The 19277-nt window shown below is 46.0% G+C and overlaps 1 protein-coding gene across 6 annotated transcripts in view; it reads left to right on the top strand.

The window, feature by feature from the left end:
- The window catches only part of LOC110527806 (voltage-dependent calcium channel subunit alpha-2/delta-2), a 325465-nt gene that overhangs the window by 39948 nt on the left and 266240 nt on the right, over positions 1–19277 (top strand). For all 6 annotated transcript variants that reach the window (XR_016497237.1, XR_016497236.1, XM_036983281.2 and 3 more), the window contains exon 3: positions 16653–16769. Coding sequence is in view for 4 of the 6 variants with exons in the window: in XM_036983281.2 (XP_036839176.1) it covers positions 16653–16769 (117 nt within the window). In the remaining 2 variants the exon portion in view is untranslated. The remainder of the gene's footprint in view (positions 1–16652; positions 16770–19277) is intronic.

Here is a 19277-nt window from a genome sequence, read left to right as displayed (position 1 = left end):
CCCTGTCACAATAAGTAGAATGGAGAAAGCCCCATTAAAAACACTTAGAATGTATGTGTTACCACCCTAGGATCACTCGGTACTCATAAAGCACATTTAGAACTTTTATTATTAAAATACCTAAAATACAATCAAAAATGTGAACCGTATTGTGGTAGGACTTTTTGACCATATCGCCCAACCTTACTTTACATGAATGCTGCTTTCATAACATTACTGCCATCTCAGGATGTAGTGAATTCTGAGTTTTCAAGACAGTTACTGGTTAGTCATTGTGCCGTAGTCAGTAGTGTGTATGTCACTCTTCTTTAAACACAACATTCGTTTTTTGATTTCGCTAAAACATTTGTTCCATATCAATACATGTATAACAGTTGCTTGATGCTGCACAACTAAAACATAACGTAATTCTACCTTGAGTAGTAGAATATAAATTGTAGTATTCGAGTGTAGTAGTGCTCATGTAGTCATGCTCAGTCTCTTTCTCTCTCAGACACACAGACCTCGTGAGACGGGCTGAGTACAGTGGAAATTGAAACTTACAGCTTGGAGAATGACTATTTTCTGAAATGTCTGCATTTGCAGTGTTAGGAGATTGGTCAGTAAAGCAGAAGCTTTGTAGGCTCTAAGAGGATCATGTTTAACTGCCATCATTCAGGCAACCACACACACCAAGACCTACCATCCAATGTACTGTAACAAACACTATTCATACACCTACATTTTTGTATTCATTAACACATTCCCTATGGGAATTGAACCCACAACCTTGGTGTCACTGGCACTATGCTCTTACCAACTAAGCCACATAATACCGTCGTTATTTTTACTCTGCTGTGTGTGTGTGTGTGTGTGTGTGTGTGTGCGTGTGCGTGCATGCGTGCGTGCGTGTGTGTGTTTGTGGAGCTTTTCAAAGAGCAGCCCCGGTTCAAGGCATTGATTGTCACACCATCACAGAGACTTTGTGTAAATGCTGATTGACAGGCCTGTCTTTTAATGTTGCCTTCCTTTAATCCACACAACTTTCAGATTGAGGTCCTCTCTTTGAGCTTTTCTCGAATCTCCTGTTCTTCCAAACCGTCTGTCTCTCAACGAAACTCTAGGAATTTCCCATTCGAAGAATAGGGCTGGCGACATTACCCCTCAAATGAGAGTTTTTTTTTTTGGTCCGCCTTCAGGATTGCCAGGCAAACAAAGGCGTCTGAAAGCCTGGAATAATTCCGCTCTCAGTTCTATTCTCTTAACAAGTTGGCCTTATTTACCACGAGGCTGTGGGCACCAGATATCCATGACAGACACATTCTATATGTCGTGCTTTCACCCATGTTTGACGATGAATTCATCGAGCGTGGGCAATTAACAAAACACACCCACTTCATAGATGTTTCCTGTTGAAAAAAACAAACAACATATTCTTATTTTATAAATCTCATCTCATTCATGGGTGTCCAAACGTTGGGGCCTGAAAGCCCCCAGGCAGCTACCACTCTGAGTTTTAGGGAGTAGCCAGCGAGGCGTTCCCGTGTTTTGAGTCACAAGGTTCTGGAAATGTTTTAACGAACGAACCTGATCTGTTGAGCACCACTGTTTGCGACCAGCTTTTGTATTCACAGATTGAATGGATGTGTAATTGTTTGCTGTTGTAAGTGATCAGAGAGTTAAGTGCAGGCTTTCAGCTAAACAGTCAGTCGGGTTGATGGGAGTGATTGGGCCCAGCTATGTGGAAACCGGGCCGTCCCTTCACCCATACAATTGCACTGCGTTCCCCTTCCGCTCACTGAACTTGACTGGGAGGTGTCAGAACATTGGGTTGGGGGAACTCTGGGGGTGCAGGGAGCAGCTGCTTCAGTCAGGTCATCTGTGTGATAATCATTTTGTTTGTTTATTTACTTCCATGTGACTTCTCCATAGCCTGGACTTCTAGGTGTGTATGGGAGATTAGGGGCAGGGACCATTGGAGAAATAATGTTCCACAATTCACAACAACACATCCTGTTGACTGTGTTGTTTACTAAAATGGAATTGGAAACTAATCAACCACACATGTATGATTGTTGTGGATGGTTGCATTATTGTTTGGCTGTTTCACACTTCGACTGGATGGAGCTCAGCATGCAAATTGTCTTTAATGAAAAAGGAAGTATTGATGCTGGTTATACGACTGAGAGGCATGTCCCCCCCCCCCATATCTCAGTTAGTGCAGTCCGGGTGCAGTGTTATTGACAGAGCAAAGGGGGTTGTTGCGGGGGTGCCCAGTGGAGTGGTTAAATCTTCTCTCAACAGCGAGTGGGTAAGCAGCATTAATCTGGCCCAGCTGGACAAAGGGAAATTCATGATCATTTACACTGACGACATAATCAGGCTTCACGCTGTCCTCCGATGCTAAATTGTTTCCTTTGTTCCACAGGATCTCCCTCTGTCTCTCTCTCTTTTTCTGACTCTCTCTCATTCTCTCTCTTTTTCATGTCGTTTTCTGTTAATGGTCATTAAGTGCCAGGTTTCCATGGAAACAGTCCATTTTGAGGGGGACTGTCTGGCAAGGTGTAAAAGTGGCCCCATGTTCAATATGGAGGCATTATCTCCTCTCAGTGTGAACTTCACTGTGTCACTCTGCCATTGGCAGGCAGGGGGCGGCTAGAGAACGGGGGGGTTTGTGGTGGTGGTGGTGGACATCTCTATAGGAAGATTTTACAGCGTATCTCTTCTGACCCTTAGACCGGACAACAACGTAGTCTATACACATACAATGGCCGTGCACACATTAGCATGGTGTGTTATTCAGAGCTAGCTCCTTATCTCCCAGGCCTGGTCTGTGTGGCTGGTCTCGTAAGGCCATCACTTTTAAGAGCAGTGACCCTGTTGGCAGGTTACATGGGGAGCCAGTGTGGTGTAATTAGGCCCTGCTCTGTGTGTAATGACTTGCTGCTCTCTATCAGCCCCAGCAGACAGCCACACACACTGACAGTCTGGGGGAAGGGTGGAGGGGAAGGGATGCGGAGGAGGGGTATAACCAAGGGGCAAGCCTACAGGACACTATACAGTAGAAGGCTGTCTCTCCATTTCATTCCTCCTCTCTCTCTCTCTCTCTCTCTCTCTCTCTCCCCCCCCAATGGGGGGTGAAAGTGAGTTTCTGAGTCAGTCAAAATCCCCGTCTGACTTATTGAAAGGCATAGGGTTAAATGTTCAATCTGGGGTGTTTTGGAAAGTAATCCGCGCTGTGAGTTAAATTGTCTCTGAAATGTCCCTTCTCTCCCTCTTCTTTGTGGACACTGAGATTTGGGCAGAGTGTGTCAGCGGCAGCACAAAATGGCTGTCATCCCGACTGTCACTCAGGTGGGTGCTAGAGTTATGTTGTCAAAGCTCTACTCAACAAGGAATGTAATTATATGAACAAAAAAATATTTTTGGGGGGTTCTATACTCATAGCTGTTACTCGTGGACTAAAAGGACACAAGTTAGCCAGCTATAATTTAACGTAACCTAAATGCATGATGATAATGTGAATTTAAGCATTTTGGGGCCTGGAGTGTGAGGCTATGAATCTCCCTAACCCCTCTATTTTCCCCCCAGCTCAGTTTACATAACATTGCCCTACAGACCACCCTCCCAATATTCCACCGCGAAAATCCCCGGTCCCCCAAAAACTCAGCCCATCCATTTGATTTTGTCATTGCCATCGTTGCAAACGGCTTACTTTCATCTCATTACTTATTTTGTATTTCCTGATGGGTTTTTTTTTTTTTTATCAGAAGGGAATTTACTAGGGAGATTATGGATTACTGCTACTTTAATTTGCAGAGAGGGCTATATTATAGCAAAGCATGCGTTCATTTGGGGGGGGGGGGGGGGGGGGGGGTGCGACAGTTACCAAGAAGGCCCAGGATGGGAACTCAGAGAGGAGAGAGATCTGACGTACTGTCGGTTGAAAATAACAACAGAAGGACAGGTCACGGGGCTGCGTCTGAAACCACGTCCTATTACCATATAGTGTCCTACATTTGACCACCGGGGCCCATAGGGACTATATAGGGAATAGTGTTCCGTTTCAGACAGGCAGCCTTGGTCACGAAGAACAGATCATGACAGCCAGGTCAGAAGTCAGTCAGATAAGATACAATATATACACAGTATATCTAGATGAGCCAGTCAATTCATTTAGCGGTGGTGTCAACCCAATTACACTGTCCCAGCATTAGAATGACCTTATGTACGGATACATTGTCTGAAATGCAAGATAGGGCATCAGTTTCGGGCACTTAGTTTGACAGGTGCAGCGGAGGACCGAGAAGCCGGGAGGTCAGGTGAGACGGTCGAAGACAGGAGGAAAGTCCACAGAGTGATAGAGGAAGTGAGTGATGAGCGAGGCTTGTTACGGCGATAGCAGCGGTGTTGTGATGCGAGAATTCGGTCAGGGTGATGGACAGGTGCCACCAGCGGTGTGGAAGTGGAGTAGTAATTAGGGAGATGAGGAGGAAGTGAAGGAGATGCCAAGCAGAGAGGGGGTCATGTCTCCTCCTTCTCAGCAGTGCTAGCACAGCCCTGATACGGAAGCACACGTGCACAAACACACACATACGCACGGACACTAGAGCCCGCCTGTCGGCTTCACCACTCTGCCGCCGCTGTGGGCTAATGTGATGGGATGGAAGATGAAAGTGGTATGATTGTGTGTTGGATATGGTTTCTGGCTGAACCATTAGAATGACAGCATATGTGCTGCTTTTCAAAATGATATGCAGGGTTGGGCGAGGGAATAAGCGAGAGAGAAAGATGAAGAGTGGGAGGCTGAGAGAGAGCGGTGGGGGGGGGGGGGGGTTAAGAAATATAGAGAGAATGTTTTGTTGCTGTCTATTTGAGAGAATCTATTGGATGAACAAAACTATTCAGTAACATCAGCAAGTAAATAAAAAAGAGTGTAGTTCATCTCTGTCTGAAAGACCAATACCCTGAGAAAGAATGTAGGAGAGGAGTGCTTATCCACATTCCTCACTTCTCTCTCTCTCTCTGGCTACTCTCTCTCTATTTCTCTCTCTCTCTCTCTCTCTCTCTCTCTCTCTCTCTCTCTATCTCTCATTCTTTCTCTCTCTCGACTCTCTCTCTATCTCTATCTCATTCTTTCTCTCTCTCGACTCTCTCTCTATCTCTATCTCATTCTTTCTCTCTCGCGACTCTCTCTCTCTCTCTCTCTTTCTGGCTACTCTCTCTCTATTTCTCTCTCTATTTCTCTCTCTATTTCTCTCTCTCTCTCTCTCTCTCTCTCTCTCTCTCTCTCTCATTCCTTCTCTCTCTCGACTCTCTCACAATAAGGCGGTTATAGTGTGTATGTCTGGGAGCAGAAACAGGCACGCTGGCTGGCCGTGGGGGGAGTTTGTTTAGTTGAACACTGTATGTTACTTCTCTATGACCGTTTGATTCTGCTGAAAGGGGATCATTAATGGGAGTAGTTACAGTAAGTGACTGCTTGCCGAGTCCATCTGGCCTCGTTTCGTCAGTCTGTGTGTTTGTATGGCTGTGTCTTGGGGGGGAGGGGGTGTCAGGTTATATTAGAGAGCCTATTCATACTGTCGTGGAGTTAGTTTGTTAGTAAGTTGGTGATGTGGACGCCAGGGAACTTGAAGCTCTCAACCTGCTCCACTACAGCCCTGTCTATGAGAATGGGGGCGGTGCCCGGTCTTCCTGTTTCCTGTAGTCCACCATCATCTTATGAATGAGATCTCAATGAGGGGTCGAACTGTTCTAGACGACTCAGTCCTTATAAGGAGCTGGCTGCTCTCGAGTCAATCCCGATTGGCCGCTGGACTATGCCAGGGTATGAAGGAAGTGTTGGACGGGTGCCGCGATGTGAGTGTGAATGAGCTCTGGCATGTATCAGTCAGACAGGTTTGGTAGAGGGAGCTCTCCACTCATTACAATCAGCACAGTACCAGTCAGTTACTGTTAGAGTTTGTTCAGCGGCAGCATAATTCCAGCTGGCAGACATACAGGTGATGGTGATGGATACAACCTGTGAATGGGTGTGGACATTCAGGTGGATGCAGTGCCTCTGTCCTTGGTTCTGCTAGGTAGATCGGACAGAATGTTGTGTACACCAATGCCTGACTGCGTGCCATAGTGCTGTGTGTGTGTTTGTGACTTGTCTACTTTGTTCTTTATCTTAGTTGACAGTCCCTCTGATCACGTTACGCATCATGTTCTCTCTACCTCTCTCTCTCTCTCTCTGTGTCTCTCTCTCTGTCTCTCGCTTTCTCTCTCCCGCGCTCTCTTTCTGGCTACTCTCTCTCTCTTTGTCTCTCTCTCTTTGTCTCTCTCCCTCTCTTTGTCTCTCTCGCTCTCTCTCTCTCTCACTCTCTCTCTCTTTGTCTCTCTCTCTCTCTTTCTCTCTCTCTCTCTCTCTGTGTCTCTCTCTCTCTCTCTCGTTGTCTTTCTCTCTCTCTCTCTCTCTCTCTCTGTCTCTCTCTCTCTCTTTGTCTCTTGTTGTCTCTCTTTGTCTTTCTCTCTCTCTCTCTTTCTCTCTCTCTGTGTCTCTCTCTCTCTCTCTCTCTCTGTCTCTCTGTGTCTCTCTCTCTCTCTTTGTATCTCTCTCTCTCTCTTTCTCTCTGTGTCTCTCTCTCTCTCTTTGTCTCTCTCTCTCTGTCTTTCTCTCTCTCTCTTTGTCTCTCTCTCTCTCTCTCTCTGTCTCTCTCTCTCTCTTTGTCTCTCTTTTTGTCTCTCTCTCTCTCTCTGTGTCTCTCTCTTTGTCTCTCTCTCTCTGTGTGTCTCTCTCTCTCTTTGTCTCTCTCTCTCTCTCTCTCTCTCTTTCACTCTCTCTACTGCGTCTCTAATCTAAGCCTCTCCCTCAGGGCTAGTGTGTGTAAATATTCAGACTGTGATGAGAGCCCAGAATGCATCATGCTCAGTGTGTTCGACTCAGTGAACCAGCTTTGTAGTTGATCATTCTGGCTTGGATCACTGTTGAGTTGTACTTCTTTATTTGGACCATTTGAGTCAAATTGTTGAGTTGTTTTGGTCCTTGGCAGATAGGCCTATGTCAATGTGATATTTCCATGTATGTTTTTTGGTGCTGTTTTTAGTGGTGGCTGGCTGGTTGTGAATGCGTTGTGGCATGTACACTGACTGTACAAAACATTAATATTGAGTTGCACCCCCATGGACTCTACAAGGTGTCGTCAGTGTTCCACAGGGATGCTGGCCCATGTTGACTCCAATGCTTCCCACAGTTGTGTCAAGTTGTCTGGATGTCCTTTGGGTGGTGGACCATTCTTGATACACACGGGAAACGGCTGAGCGTGAAAAACCCAGTGGCGCTGCAGTTCTTGACACAAACCTGGCACCTACCACCATACCCCGTTCAAAGGCACTTAAATATTTTGTCTTGCCCAATCACCCTCTGAATGGCACACGTACACAATCCATGTCTCAATTGTCTCAAGGCCTAAGAATCTCTCTCTAACCCGTCTCCTCCTCTTCATCTACCCGGATTGAAGTGGATTTAAGGTGACATCAATAAGGGATTCTTAGTGTTTTGAACACTCAGTGTCTATGTCATGTAACAACAATCTAAATTGAAGATTGATTGAATGTATGTGGCCGGGTGTTTTCCTCTCCTCGACGTCAGAACGTGAACGCTCTGAAGGACACATTAGGGCCACCGTAGCAGTCAACTGTCCTGCTCCGTCTCACTGAACTCCTCTGGAAGCTGGAGTCAGCGCCGGCGCCCCTGACTGTTCTTTGCTCTCAGTCTTATTGAGCGATGACGTCGGTCCTGGCGGTCCTGGTGTGTTGGGTTTTATCGAGCTCCTCCGGGGGTCTTCCCGAGCCGTGCCCGAGCCGTGCCGAGCCGTGCCGTACCGTTGGTTCCCCCTGCCTGTGTTCTCTCTTATTGAACTGTTCCCGGGGCCTGTGGATGCTGGCTCGGTCTGCTCGGCAGAGCCCTCTAATATTCCTTAATGATGTGGCATCTGTCTCTGTCACCCTCAGCCGGCACCAGCCAGGCGCCTTCTACTGTGGCTGACTTCACCGAGCGATAAGAAGTCCTGCTGCCAGAGAAAATAGCAGAGAGCCCCCAACAAACAACTCTCATTTCAACAAAGCGGGTGGCGAACATAATTGTCTTTTTTCTTTCTTTAAAAAATATATTTTTTCGTTTTTTTTTGAGTGATTTCTGAGATAGTGAACGCAGAGGTGTTTGAAATTGTTTTGCCGCTTTGGCAACACTTATTCAGGGAACTGGAGTCGCAGACGTGGGAGAGACGGTGAGTTGTGATTGGACAAGCAGAAAACGGTGGCTCTCTGATTGCATAAGGATGTTTTAACAGATTCTCTGGAATGCCGCCACTGCACTCTTTCCCCATCTGTGTGTTTACACTCACACACTCTGAGCTTGGCACACAGGAACTAGTTATCATAGCTAATGATCAGTGTGTGAGTGCACCACACATGTCTATGTGTGTGTGTGTGTGTGTGTGTGTGTGTGTGTCACTCTCATGACTGCCAGGGAGAGCATATTGGCATGGATTGGCATGCCCGCTCTCTCGGATCCTATGTTAGTGTTGTGAGCAGCCGGCTCCATTGGCCCTATCCACACTGCAGAGCCAACCACAACTGCCAGTTTCCTCCTCTGCTGTGTGAATGACAGTCGTACCCAGGAAACTGTCTGGGCATCGTAGGCGTGACTCAGTCACATCGCTGATACCCGTGTCTTTTTTTCCCGTGAAGTCAGTCCAATTCACACATGTCACGATTTGAGTTTCTGCCACTGCTAGGACGCACATCCTATTTCAACAGTATTCAATTTTCCTCTTCTGAATAAATCGCAAAATAAATCACCAGTCACGTCTAGGGTTGGCTACATCGAAAGTAATGAATGCTGCTGAGAGTGTCAGTATGATTTCAGATGAAAACTGCACAGGGGGCTGTAATGCAAATATCTAGCTTAACTGAAAATGTCATATTTTTACTCAACTGTAGCCTGGCGTTTCCTCTGTCCAAATATATTTCCCTCCAAATACTGTATAATCCAACCAACGTCAGCTTTCTAGTCATAGTCAGGCTGGTTGTGTGGGTCTTTCTTCCTAGCTGAAGTCAACCTCTAAAAAGCTCTCAGACATCATCTCACTGAGGCTTTTGTTCTCAAAGGTCTTCAGTGGTGGTCAATCATCTCAGACTCCTAGTTGCCGACGATTTAAGCCGGTCGTGCCCAGAGTATTACCACGAGATGTCAATCACCTACGTCCTGTTACCTATAATGAACGTTCCCAGCAGCCACTGGTTTAGAACTCTGAATGGTTGACAACACAATACCCATCACATTTTTGTAAAAGCCTCCTATCCCACTAGTGGAGGCTGTAATGACCATTGGTGTTTCCTAAAATTGGCAGCCGATTCCCTATGTAGTGCACTACTTTTGATCAGGGCCCTTAGGGTGCACTACATTGTATACATAGGGAATAGGGTGCAATTTGTCTCTCTCTCTCTCTCTCTCTCTCTCTCTCTAGAGATACAGTACCTGGATCTAGCTCTCTATGGTGCTAGCATCTGTCAGAGCTGTGAGCACAATACAACACAATCCTACGTTGTTTGTTTCCATGGAGCTGTTATCGCGGCGTTGCAGTGGGAGCACACTACAAGCACACAAACAGACAGGCTTGTGCCCATCGATTCAGCTAGAGATATAGTAGTCTAGTGAGACATCCGACATGGTGCAATATGCTGTGTTTATGTGGCTTCCAGAAGAGGGTGCTAGCTGCAGTCTAAGGACTTTTTGGTTCCAAATAGAATCCTTTCAGGTTCCATGTAGAACCGTGTGTAGAAATGTTTCTCTAGTGCTGTGAAAACGTGTTTGCACTCTTTCTAATTGTCTCTACTTTTGCATATTTTTGATACTGAATGTTATCAGATCTTCAACCAAATCCTAATATTAGATAAAGGGAACCTGAGTGAACAAATTACACAACAATTACATACTTATTTCATTTATTTCATAAACAAAGTTATGCAACACCCAATGCCCCTGTGTGAAAAAGTAATTGCCCAACTTACACTCAACAACTGGTTGTGTCACGCTCAGCTGCAATGACTCAAACTTCCTGTAGTTGTTGATCAGTCTCTCACATTGCTGTGGAGGGATTTTGGCCCACTCGTCCACGCTTTAACTCAGGAATATTTGTGGGCTGTCAAGCTTGAACGGCTCTTTTCAAGTCCTGTCACAACATCTCAATTCTCTCAATACAAAATGTCATATGTGTTGCCTTTTTAGACGTTTTCATGTAGACTTGATTGTGTGTTTTGGATCACTGTCTTGCTGCATGACCCAGCTGCACTTCAGCTTCAGCTCACAGACGGATGGCCTGACGTTCTCCTATAGAATTCTCTGATACAGCGCAGAATCATGCTTCCTTCTATTAAGTTGTCCAGGTCCTTAGGCAGAAAAGCATCCCCAATACCACCACCCTGCTTGACCGTTGGTTCTTACTGTGGAATGCAGTGTTTGGTTTTCGCCAGGCATAATGGGACCCATGTTGTCCAAAAAAAGTGATCATTTTGACTCATCTGTCCATTCTTTCAAAAGTCTTGATGATTGTCCAGGTGCTTCCAGGTGCTTTGTGGGAAAACTTGAGTCCACTTTGTGGGCAAGATGGTATCAGGTATGAACGAAGACCCAGATGCAGACCACGTTGAATGAACAGTAGTTTCATCTTCTAACAGGGGCAGGCAACAGACAGGTCGAGGCAGGGGTCAGAAAACCAGAGGTCGGGTAACGGTACCAGACGGCAGCCAGAGCTCAGGGTCGGGTCAGGCGGGGATCGGTAACCCAGAGGGGGGCAGAGGTACAGGTCGGCAGGCTCGGGTTCGGGACAGGCAAAGATCAAAAACCGGGAGGGTAAGAAAATAAAAAAAAGAAGACAAAATAAAAAGCAGGCGCTGAGCCACTAAACGCTGGTTGACTCGAACAAACAAGACAAACTGGCAACAGACAAACAGAGAACACAGGTATAAGTACACAGGAGATAATGGGGAAGATGGGTAACACCTGGAGGGAGTTGGACACCAGCACAAAGACAGGTGAAACAGATCAGGGCGTGACAGATGGGTCCCATTATGTCTGGCGAAAACCAAACACTTTTAGGTTCTAGATAGCACAATCTGTTTTCTTCTAAGAGTGCAGTTATAATGAATATATCTCATGAAAAAGAAGAGAATAAAATACAAAAGCTGGAAGGATATTGATGCAGGTTGACCTTATTCACTTTTTTGTTTGTTAATGTTCTGAAGCACGTCTCCAAACTATCTGAGTGTTAAGACTGTGTCTGTAATAGCGGCTGTACGATTCCCATGAATCTCAGTGAGGAAGAGCAGGCCCACAGAGCACCGCCGCACATTAAGGGAATGCATATTGATTTAAAAACAAATTTGACATGGTTTTTAAAATCGACTTGGAAAATGCATCACTTAAAAAGAGCCAGGGGTTTGCAGTCTGTCAATGGAGCAGAGCAAACTTCGCTCTTGCTTTATGCTTTAATAAGATTCCGCTAATGGCTTCTACCACCTTGAGAAAAGCCCTCCTCTCAAATGGCGTGTCTGTGCGCGCACGCGAACACACGTGCTCACCTGATTATTGGTCTGTAGCTGTGAGGGTTGCCTCATCTTGCACTGGGGCTAATTACTTGTGGGGTTTATGCGTGTGTGCGAGCGTGCGTGCGTGTGTATGTGTGTGTCAGTGCATTGGTGAGTTACACAGTGCAGGCTAATGACTTCTCCTGGGTGGGTATTTGAAGCACGGGAACAGAAAAAACTGGGGAATAGAAACATCCGTCTGTTTTAAAACTTCAAGGAGAGAAAACCTGTGTCTGTATTTGAAGTACCAGTCAAAAGTTCAGACACCTACTTATTCAAAGGTTATTTTTTACTATGTTCTACATTGTAGAATAATAGTGAAGACATCAACACTATCAAATAACACCTATGGAATCATGTAGTAACAAAAAAAGTGTTAAACAAATCAAAATATATTGCAGATTTTATTTGATATATTCTTCAAAGTAGCCACCCGTTGCCTTGACGACAGTTTTGCACACTTTCGGCATTCTGTCAACCAGCTTAATGAGGAATGCTTTTCCAACAGTCTTGAAGGAGTTCCCACATATGCTGAGCACTTGTTGGCAGCTTTTCCTTCACTCTGCTGTCCTTCAACTCATCCCAAACCATCTCAATTGGGTTGAGATCGGGTGATTTGTGGAGGCCAGGTCATCTGATGCAACACTCCATCCCTCTCCTTCTTGGTCAAATAGCCCTTACACAGCCTGGAGGTATGTTGGTTCATTGTCCTTATAAAAAACAAATGATAGTCCCACTAATCGCAAACCAGATAGGATGGCGTATCGCTGCAGATTCCTGTGGTAGCCATGCTGGTTAAGTGTGCCTTGAATTCTAAATACATCACAGACAGTGTCACCAGCAAAGCACCCCCACACCATCACACCTCTTCCTCCATGCTTCACGATGGGAACCACAAATGCAGAGATCATCCGTTCACCTACTCTGCATCTCACAAAGACACGGCGGTTGGAACCAAAAATCTCAAATTTGGACTCATCAGACCAAAGGACAGATTTCCACCTGTCTAATGTCCATTGCTCATGTTTCTTGGCCCAATCAAGTCTCGTCTTCTTATTGGTGTCCTTTAGTGGTGGTTTCTTTGCAGCAATTTGACCATGAAAACCTGCCAAAGCCCCCACCATTTCTCCTTTACCCAAATCCAGATAGCTGATGTTCTGAAAGAGCTGCAAAATCCGGACCCCTACAAATCAGCCGGGCTAGACAATCTGGACCCTCTCTTTCTAAAACTAGCCTGTTCAACCTCTCTTTCGTATCGTCTGAGATTCCCAAAGATTGGAAAGCTGCCGTGGTCATCCCCCTCTTCAAAGGGGGTGACACTCTAGATCCAAACTGCTACAGACCTATATCTATCCTAAGGTCTTCGAAAGCCAAGTTAACAAACAGATTACTGACCATTTCGAATCCCACCATACCTTCTCCGCTATGCAATCTGGTTTCAGAGCTGGTCATGGGTGCACCTCAGCCACGCTCAAGGTTCTAAATGACATCATAACCGCCATCGATTAGAGACATTACTGTGCAGCCGTATTCATCGACCTGGTCAAGGCTTTCGACTCTGTCAATCACAACATTCTTATTGGCAGACTCGACAGCCTTGGTTTCTTAAATGATTGCCTCGCCTGGTTCTCTGATATAGTTCAGTGCATCAAATCGGAGTGCCTGTTGTCCGGGATTCAATTCTCGGGCCGACCCTCTTTTCTGTATACATCAATGATGTCGCTCTTGCTGCTGGTGATTCTCTGATCCACCTCTACGCAGACGACACCATTCTGTATACTTCTGACTCCTCCTTGAACACTGTGTTAACTAACCTCCAGACAAGCTTCAATGCCATACAACTCTCCTTCCGTGGCCTCCCAACTGCTCTTAAACGCAAGGAAAACTAAATGCATGCTATTCAATCGATCACTGCCCGCACCTGCTCGCCCGTCCAGCATCACTACTCTGGACGGCTCTGACTTAGAATACGTGGACAACTACAAATACCTGGGTGTCTGGTTAGACTGTAAACTCTCCTTCCAGACTCACATTAAGCATCTCCAATCCAAAATTAAATCTAGAATCGGCTTCCTATATCGCAACAAAGCATCCTTCACTCATGCGCCAAACACACCCTCGTAAAACCGACCATCCTACCGATCCTCGACTTCGGTGATGTCATCTATAAAATAGCCCCCAACACTCTACTCAACAAACTAGATGCAGTCTATCACAGTGCCATCCGTTTTGTCACCAAAGCCCCATACACTACCCACCATTGCGACCTGTACGCTCTCGTTGGATGGCCCTCGCTTCATACTCGTCGCCAAACCCACTGGTTACAGGTTATCTACAAGTCTCTGCTAGGTAAAGCCCTGCTTTATCTCAGCTCACTGGTCAACATAGCAGCATCCACTCGTATCACGCGCTCCAGCAGGCATATCTCACTGGTCACCCCCAAAGCCAATTCCTCCTTTGGTCGTCTTTCCTTCCAGTTCTCTGCTGCCCATGACTGGAACGAATTGCAAAAATCTCTGAAGCTGGAGACTCACATCTCCCTCACTAGCTTTAAGCACCAGCTTTCAGAGCAGCTTACAGATCACTGTACCTGTACATAGCCCATCTGTAAACAGCCCACCTATCTACCTACCTCATCCCCATACTGGTATTTATTTATTTTGCTCCTTTGCACCCCAGTATCTCTACCTGCACATTCGTCTTCTGCCGATCTACCATTCCAGTGTTTAATTGCTATATTGTAATTACTTCGCCACCATGGCCTATTTATTTCCTTAACTTAACTTACCTCATTTGCACTCACTGTATACAGACTTTTTGTTTTCTTTTGATCTACTGTATTATTGACTGTATGTTTTGTTTATTCCATGTGTAACTCTGTGTTGTTGTCTGTGTCACACTGCTATGCTTTATCTTGGCCAGGTCACAGTTGCAAATGAGAACTTGTTCTCAACTAGCCTACCTGTTTAAATAAAGGTGAAATATATATATTTTTTAAATGAATGCCTGATTCACGCAGTCTCCTCTGAACAATTGATGTTGAGATGTGTCTGTTACTTGAACTCTGTGAAGCATTTATTTGGGCTGGAATCTGAGGTGCTGGTAACTCTAATGAACTTATCTGCAGCAGAGGTAACTCTGATTCTTCCTTTCCTGTTGCGATCCTCATGAGAGCCAGGTTCATCATAGGCATGATGGTTTTTGCGATTGTACTTTAAGAAACTTTCAAAGTTCTTTACATTTTCCGTATTAACTGACCTTCATGTCTTAAAGTAATGCTGGACTGTCATTTCTCTTTGCTTATTTGAGCTGTTCTTGCCACAATATGGACTTATGGATATGGACTGTCGTCTGTATACCACCCCTACAACACAACTGATTGGCTCCAACACATTAATAAGGAAAGTAAGGACATTCCATAAATTAACTTTTAACAAGGCACACCTGTTAATTGAAATGCATTCCAGGTGACTACCTCATGAATCTGGTTGAGAGAATGCCAATAGTGTGCAAAGCTGTCATCAATGCAAAGGGTGGCTACTTTGAAGAATCTCAAGTATAAAATATATTTAGATTTGTTTCAAACTTCTTTGGTTACTACATGATTCCATATGTGTTATTTCCTAGTTTCGATGTCTTCACTATTACTCTACAATGTAGAAAATAGTACAAATAAAGAAAAACCCTTGAATGAGCAGTATGTTCAGATCTTCCTTGGGAAAGAGCTATTCTGACCTCAATGGGACTTTCTGGTTAAATCCAGGTTCAATACAAAATCTCCTTGACCATAAAATGGCTGCCTTTGTAACCTAACAGTAATCTATCAGGGGACAGACACAAGACCACTATAGGTAATCTAGCTAAAGTGTTTAGTTGGCATGGTCGGTGCCTGTTCTTGGCTCATCTCCATGAGGGCCAGGGGAGGGAGAGGAGACTGCTACTGGCTGGCTCTCTGCCCACCCACCTTTTAGCCTGACAAAGATAGATCATGGGTGATGGAGGCTGGCATTTTCCTCTTCTAATCACTGCACGCCAAACACGTAAATCTCACCGGAAAAATAGCTCATGTCAGCGATAGATCTATATTACCCCGTCCACCCCTTTTCAGGAAGTAACAGAGGAAGTAAATCAGACTTATGTGCTTGTGTTTCACTTTGATTAATGCACCAATCAAGAGAGTGTATGTAAAGCACATTCCCACACATTGCCTTGAAGGAGGCAAGGGGGCTGCTCCATAATACACACACATGTGCTGTACACAGCCTAGTCACAGCCTAATCACATAACAGGTACATGAAACGTGTTCACAAAATAGTCCCTACTGCAAACCCGCCAACGCATAGTGAGGGTGGTTTTGCGGTGTGAGTGGGTGCCTTGTTGACGAACAGTGCAGTGTCTTATAGGGCAATCACGGTCAGGGTTAAACCCAAGGGATGTGGCCTGCTGTGGACCACAGAGCCTGTTTGTCTGTCTGTCTGCCAGAGCCTCGACCCAGGACTGCTGCTGAGGACGGCTGAGTCAGGTGAAACAGAAGATTCTGGGAGAGGAGGATAATCTTCCCAAGTGCATTTTTTTGGAATCCTACATCCCCATAGCCTATAGGGTAGCACTGCTTTTGGCCAGAGCCCATGAGGTTGTACACAGCCTCTCTGTGTGGCCAAACATCTGTCATGATTCTGGCTTCTGGTTGGCTGTCTGTACCCTGGTCACAAGCCTCCGTCTTTGTCTCTCCCTATTGTATTTGTCATCCCTTTCCACTAATGGATTGTGGATATTTAGCTTGTGTTTGTAGTTAGTGGCTGGCTTGATATTACCCCACAAACCTCAGTTGGTTTGGTTACACTGTTCGATAAAGGACAGTTCTGTCCTATTAGCTACAGTAAATGACCTACCAAGTATGTACTATGCTGAAAATGGACAGCATAGCAATGGCCAGTGTTTTCGTGTCACGTTCAAAATGAACATGGGCTACTATGACCCAGCTCATCAACTGACAGCCATTTTGAACTGACCTTTGACTCCTGTGTTCCCTTTTGTAGATTTACAATGAGAAGAAGAGCCAGTTTGACATCAAGAGGAACAATCCCAAGGACCTGGTGGAGAGGGTGGCACGAGACATCGCCAAGCTGCTCACTAGCAAGAGGAGAGCCCTGGAGGTAAGATGATGCTCCTGCCGCACCTGACAGAGAGGAGACATTCCGGGAGGGGGGGGAATAGTTATTTCCATATAGGAACATGCTGGAGGGGTTAGTTTCATATCTTCTTAAAGGGTTTGAGTGTTTACGAAGGGAACGAAATGCCCTTGAAGATAGTTGTGCTATTCTAGTGACTGAAGGGAAAGATCCAGAGAGGAGGAGGGGGGAGTGTTTTAGAGGTGACCGTTGAGGGGAGACAATTATTTCCATCACATGCCCTCTGACTGGTTTGTTTCATGCACCCGGTGCCGAGTCTCAAACCCCCCCCCACCCCACCCCCCCACCCTCCAAGAGAGAGCAGAGAGAAAATATTCCAAATCAGATTGGATATTTCAAGAAGCCTACCATGTTACGGAGCATGATAGATTCACTGTTTGAACTAATCCCGAAAAATGTGATTTGTAAAAAAACGAAAGAGATTCTGCTTTATTAGGCTGTCTAACAAAGCAGTTCATTGCTTGTTTGGCTCAAATCGCCTGCGCATTCACATGTGCAGGACACTGTGAAAGCGCCATTATACCTAACCAGATCTGCGTTTGATGATCAGAGTTTTGTATTCATTATATTAGAGCTTTGTTGGTGCGTTTTCTGTAATGTTGTCGGCAAATGTCCTCTGAAGGGAATTAGAGGTTAGAGTTCACATTTGCACGCTGCATGTTCACACATTGAGGGTAAACACACACACACACACACACACACACACAGACAGAGGAGCTCTAAAACCTACAGGAAGAGTGGAGCCACAGAGCCATACTGCTCTGAGGGGGGATGAGAGAACGAGAGAGAGAGAGAGAGAGATGTCTTTATTCTTTTGGAACGTCTGTGAGTGTAATGTTTACTGTTCATTTTGATTGTTTATTTCACTTTTGTTTATTATCTGCTTCACTTGCCTTGGCAATGTTAACATATGTTTCCCATGCCAATAAAGTCCTTAAATTGAACTGAAATTGAATTGAATTGAGAGAGAGTGTATGAGAGAGAGGGAGAGGGAGAGGGAGAGGGAGGGAGAGAGAGGGAGAGGTAGAAGGAGAGAGAGAGAGAGAGAGAGGGAGAGGGAGAGAGGGAGATAGATGGAGAGGGAGATAGAGAGAGAGTGCAGGGCGTTGTGGTGGAGGAAGGCTGTAGACTACTCCTCTCTCCTTCTGTCTGTGCTGCCCTCAAAGGTGCCCTCAAAGGTGCCCTCAAGGCAAAAGTGCTGCTGTTTTCACCAGCCAAGCCTCTTGAATGGACAGTTGAGGATAGATTTTAACAACACAGTGTCTTACAGGAGAAGGCACAGTAACCCCGAGCATCACAGCACAGCCTCTTAAAGGGACAGGCAGCATGGCTAATTCTGTAGCACGGACCCTTAAAGGGGAAAGGTAATGTATCACAACGTGCCCCGTAGTCATGCCGTGCGTGGGAATGAAATTGGACTGGCACTGACCTTCCGGCCCGTTTTGGCAGGGGTGCCCTGTGAGCTCAGTGTAGTGCAGTGCCCACGCCTCTCCCCTCCCCATGCCTGTGTGCCCATCGTGCCCTTCGTTCCCATCCCCCTGTTGGCCTAACCTCCTGGACCACACTGTCACCTCACATCCCATCTCCACTGCTCACTCAGGAGGGAGCAGAGCAAACGAGGTGAAAAAAGAGAAGGGATGGAATGAGAATGTCCACCCGAGGCTCAGGAAAAACCAGCGAAATGATGTTCAGAAATTCATAGATTTAAAAATGAGCAACAAGGCAGAGAGAGATGGAGGGTGAGAGAGAGAGGAGAGAGAGCGAGGCAGAGGGAAAGAAATGGAGGGAAAGTGCGAGATGGAGTAAGAAAGAGATGGAGGATGGAGAGAACAAAGATGGAGAGAACAGAAGGAGAGAACAGAGGATGGAGAGAACAGGGGAAGGAGAGGACAGAGGATGGAGAGAACAGGCGAAGGGGAGAACAGGCGAAGGAGAGAACAGAGGATGGAGAGAACAGAAGGAGAGAACAGAGGATGGAGAGAAAAGAGGATGGAGAGAACAGGCGAAGGAGAGAACAGGCGAAGGAGAGAACAGAGGGAGGAGAGAACAGAAGGTGGAGAGAACAGAGGGAGGAGAGAACAGAAGAAGGAGAGAACAGGCGAAGGAGAGAACAGAGGGAGGAGAGAACAGAGGGAGGAGAGAACAGAGGGAGGAGAGAACAGAGGGAGGAGAGAACAGAGGGAGGAGAGAACAGGCGAAGGAGAGAACAGGCGAAGGAGAGAACAGGCGAAGGAGAGAACAGGCGAAGGAGAGAACAGGCGAAGGAGAGAACAGAGGAAGGAGAGAACAGGCGAAGGCGAGAACAGGCGAAGGAGAGAACAGAGGAAGGAAGGAGAGAACAGAGGAAGGAGAGAACAGAGGAAGGAGAGAACAGAGGAAGGAGAGAAGAGAGGAAGGAGAGAACAGGGGAAGGAGAGAACAGAGGGAGGAGAGAACAGAGGGAGGAGAGAACAGAGGGAGGAGAGAACAGAG

The sequence above is a fragment of the Oncorhynchus mykiss genome, chromosome 7 (assembly GCF_057628025.1).
Source record: "Oncorhynchus mykiss isolate SJ-2025 chromosome 7, ASM5762802v1, whole genome shotgun sequence".
NCBI lineage: Eukaryota > Metazoa > Chordata > Actinopteri > Salmoniformes > Salmonidae > Oncorhynchus > Oncorhynchus mykiss.
The sequence above is the reverse complement of the archived record's forward strand: the minus strand, read 5'-3'. Positions and strand labels throughout refer to the sequence as shown.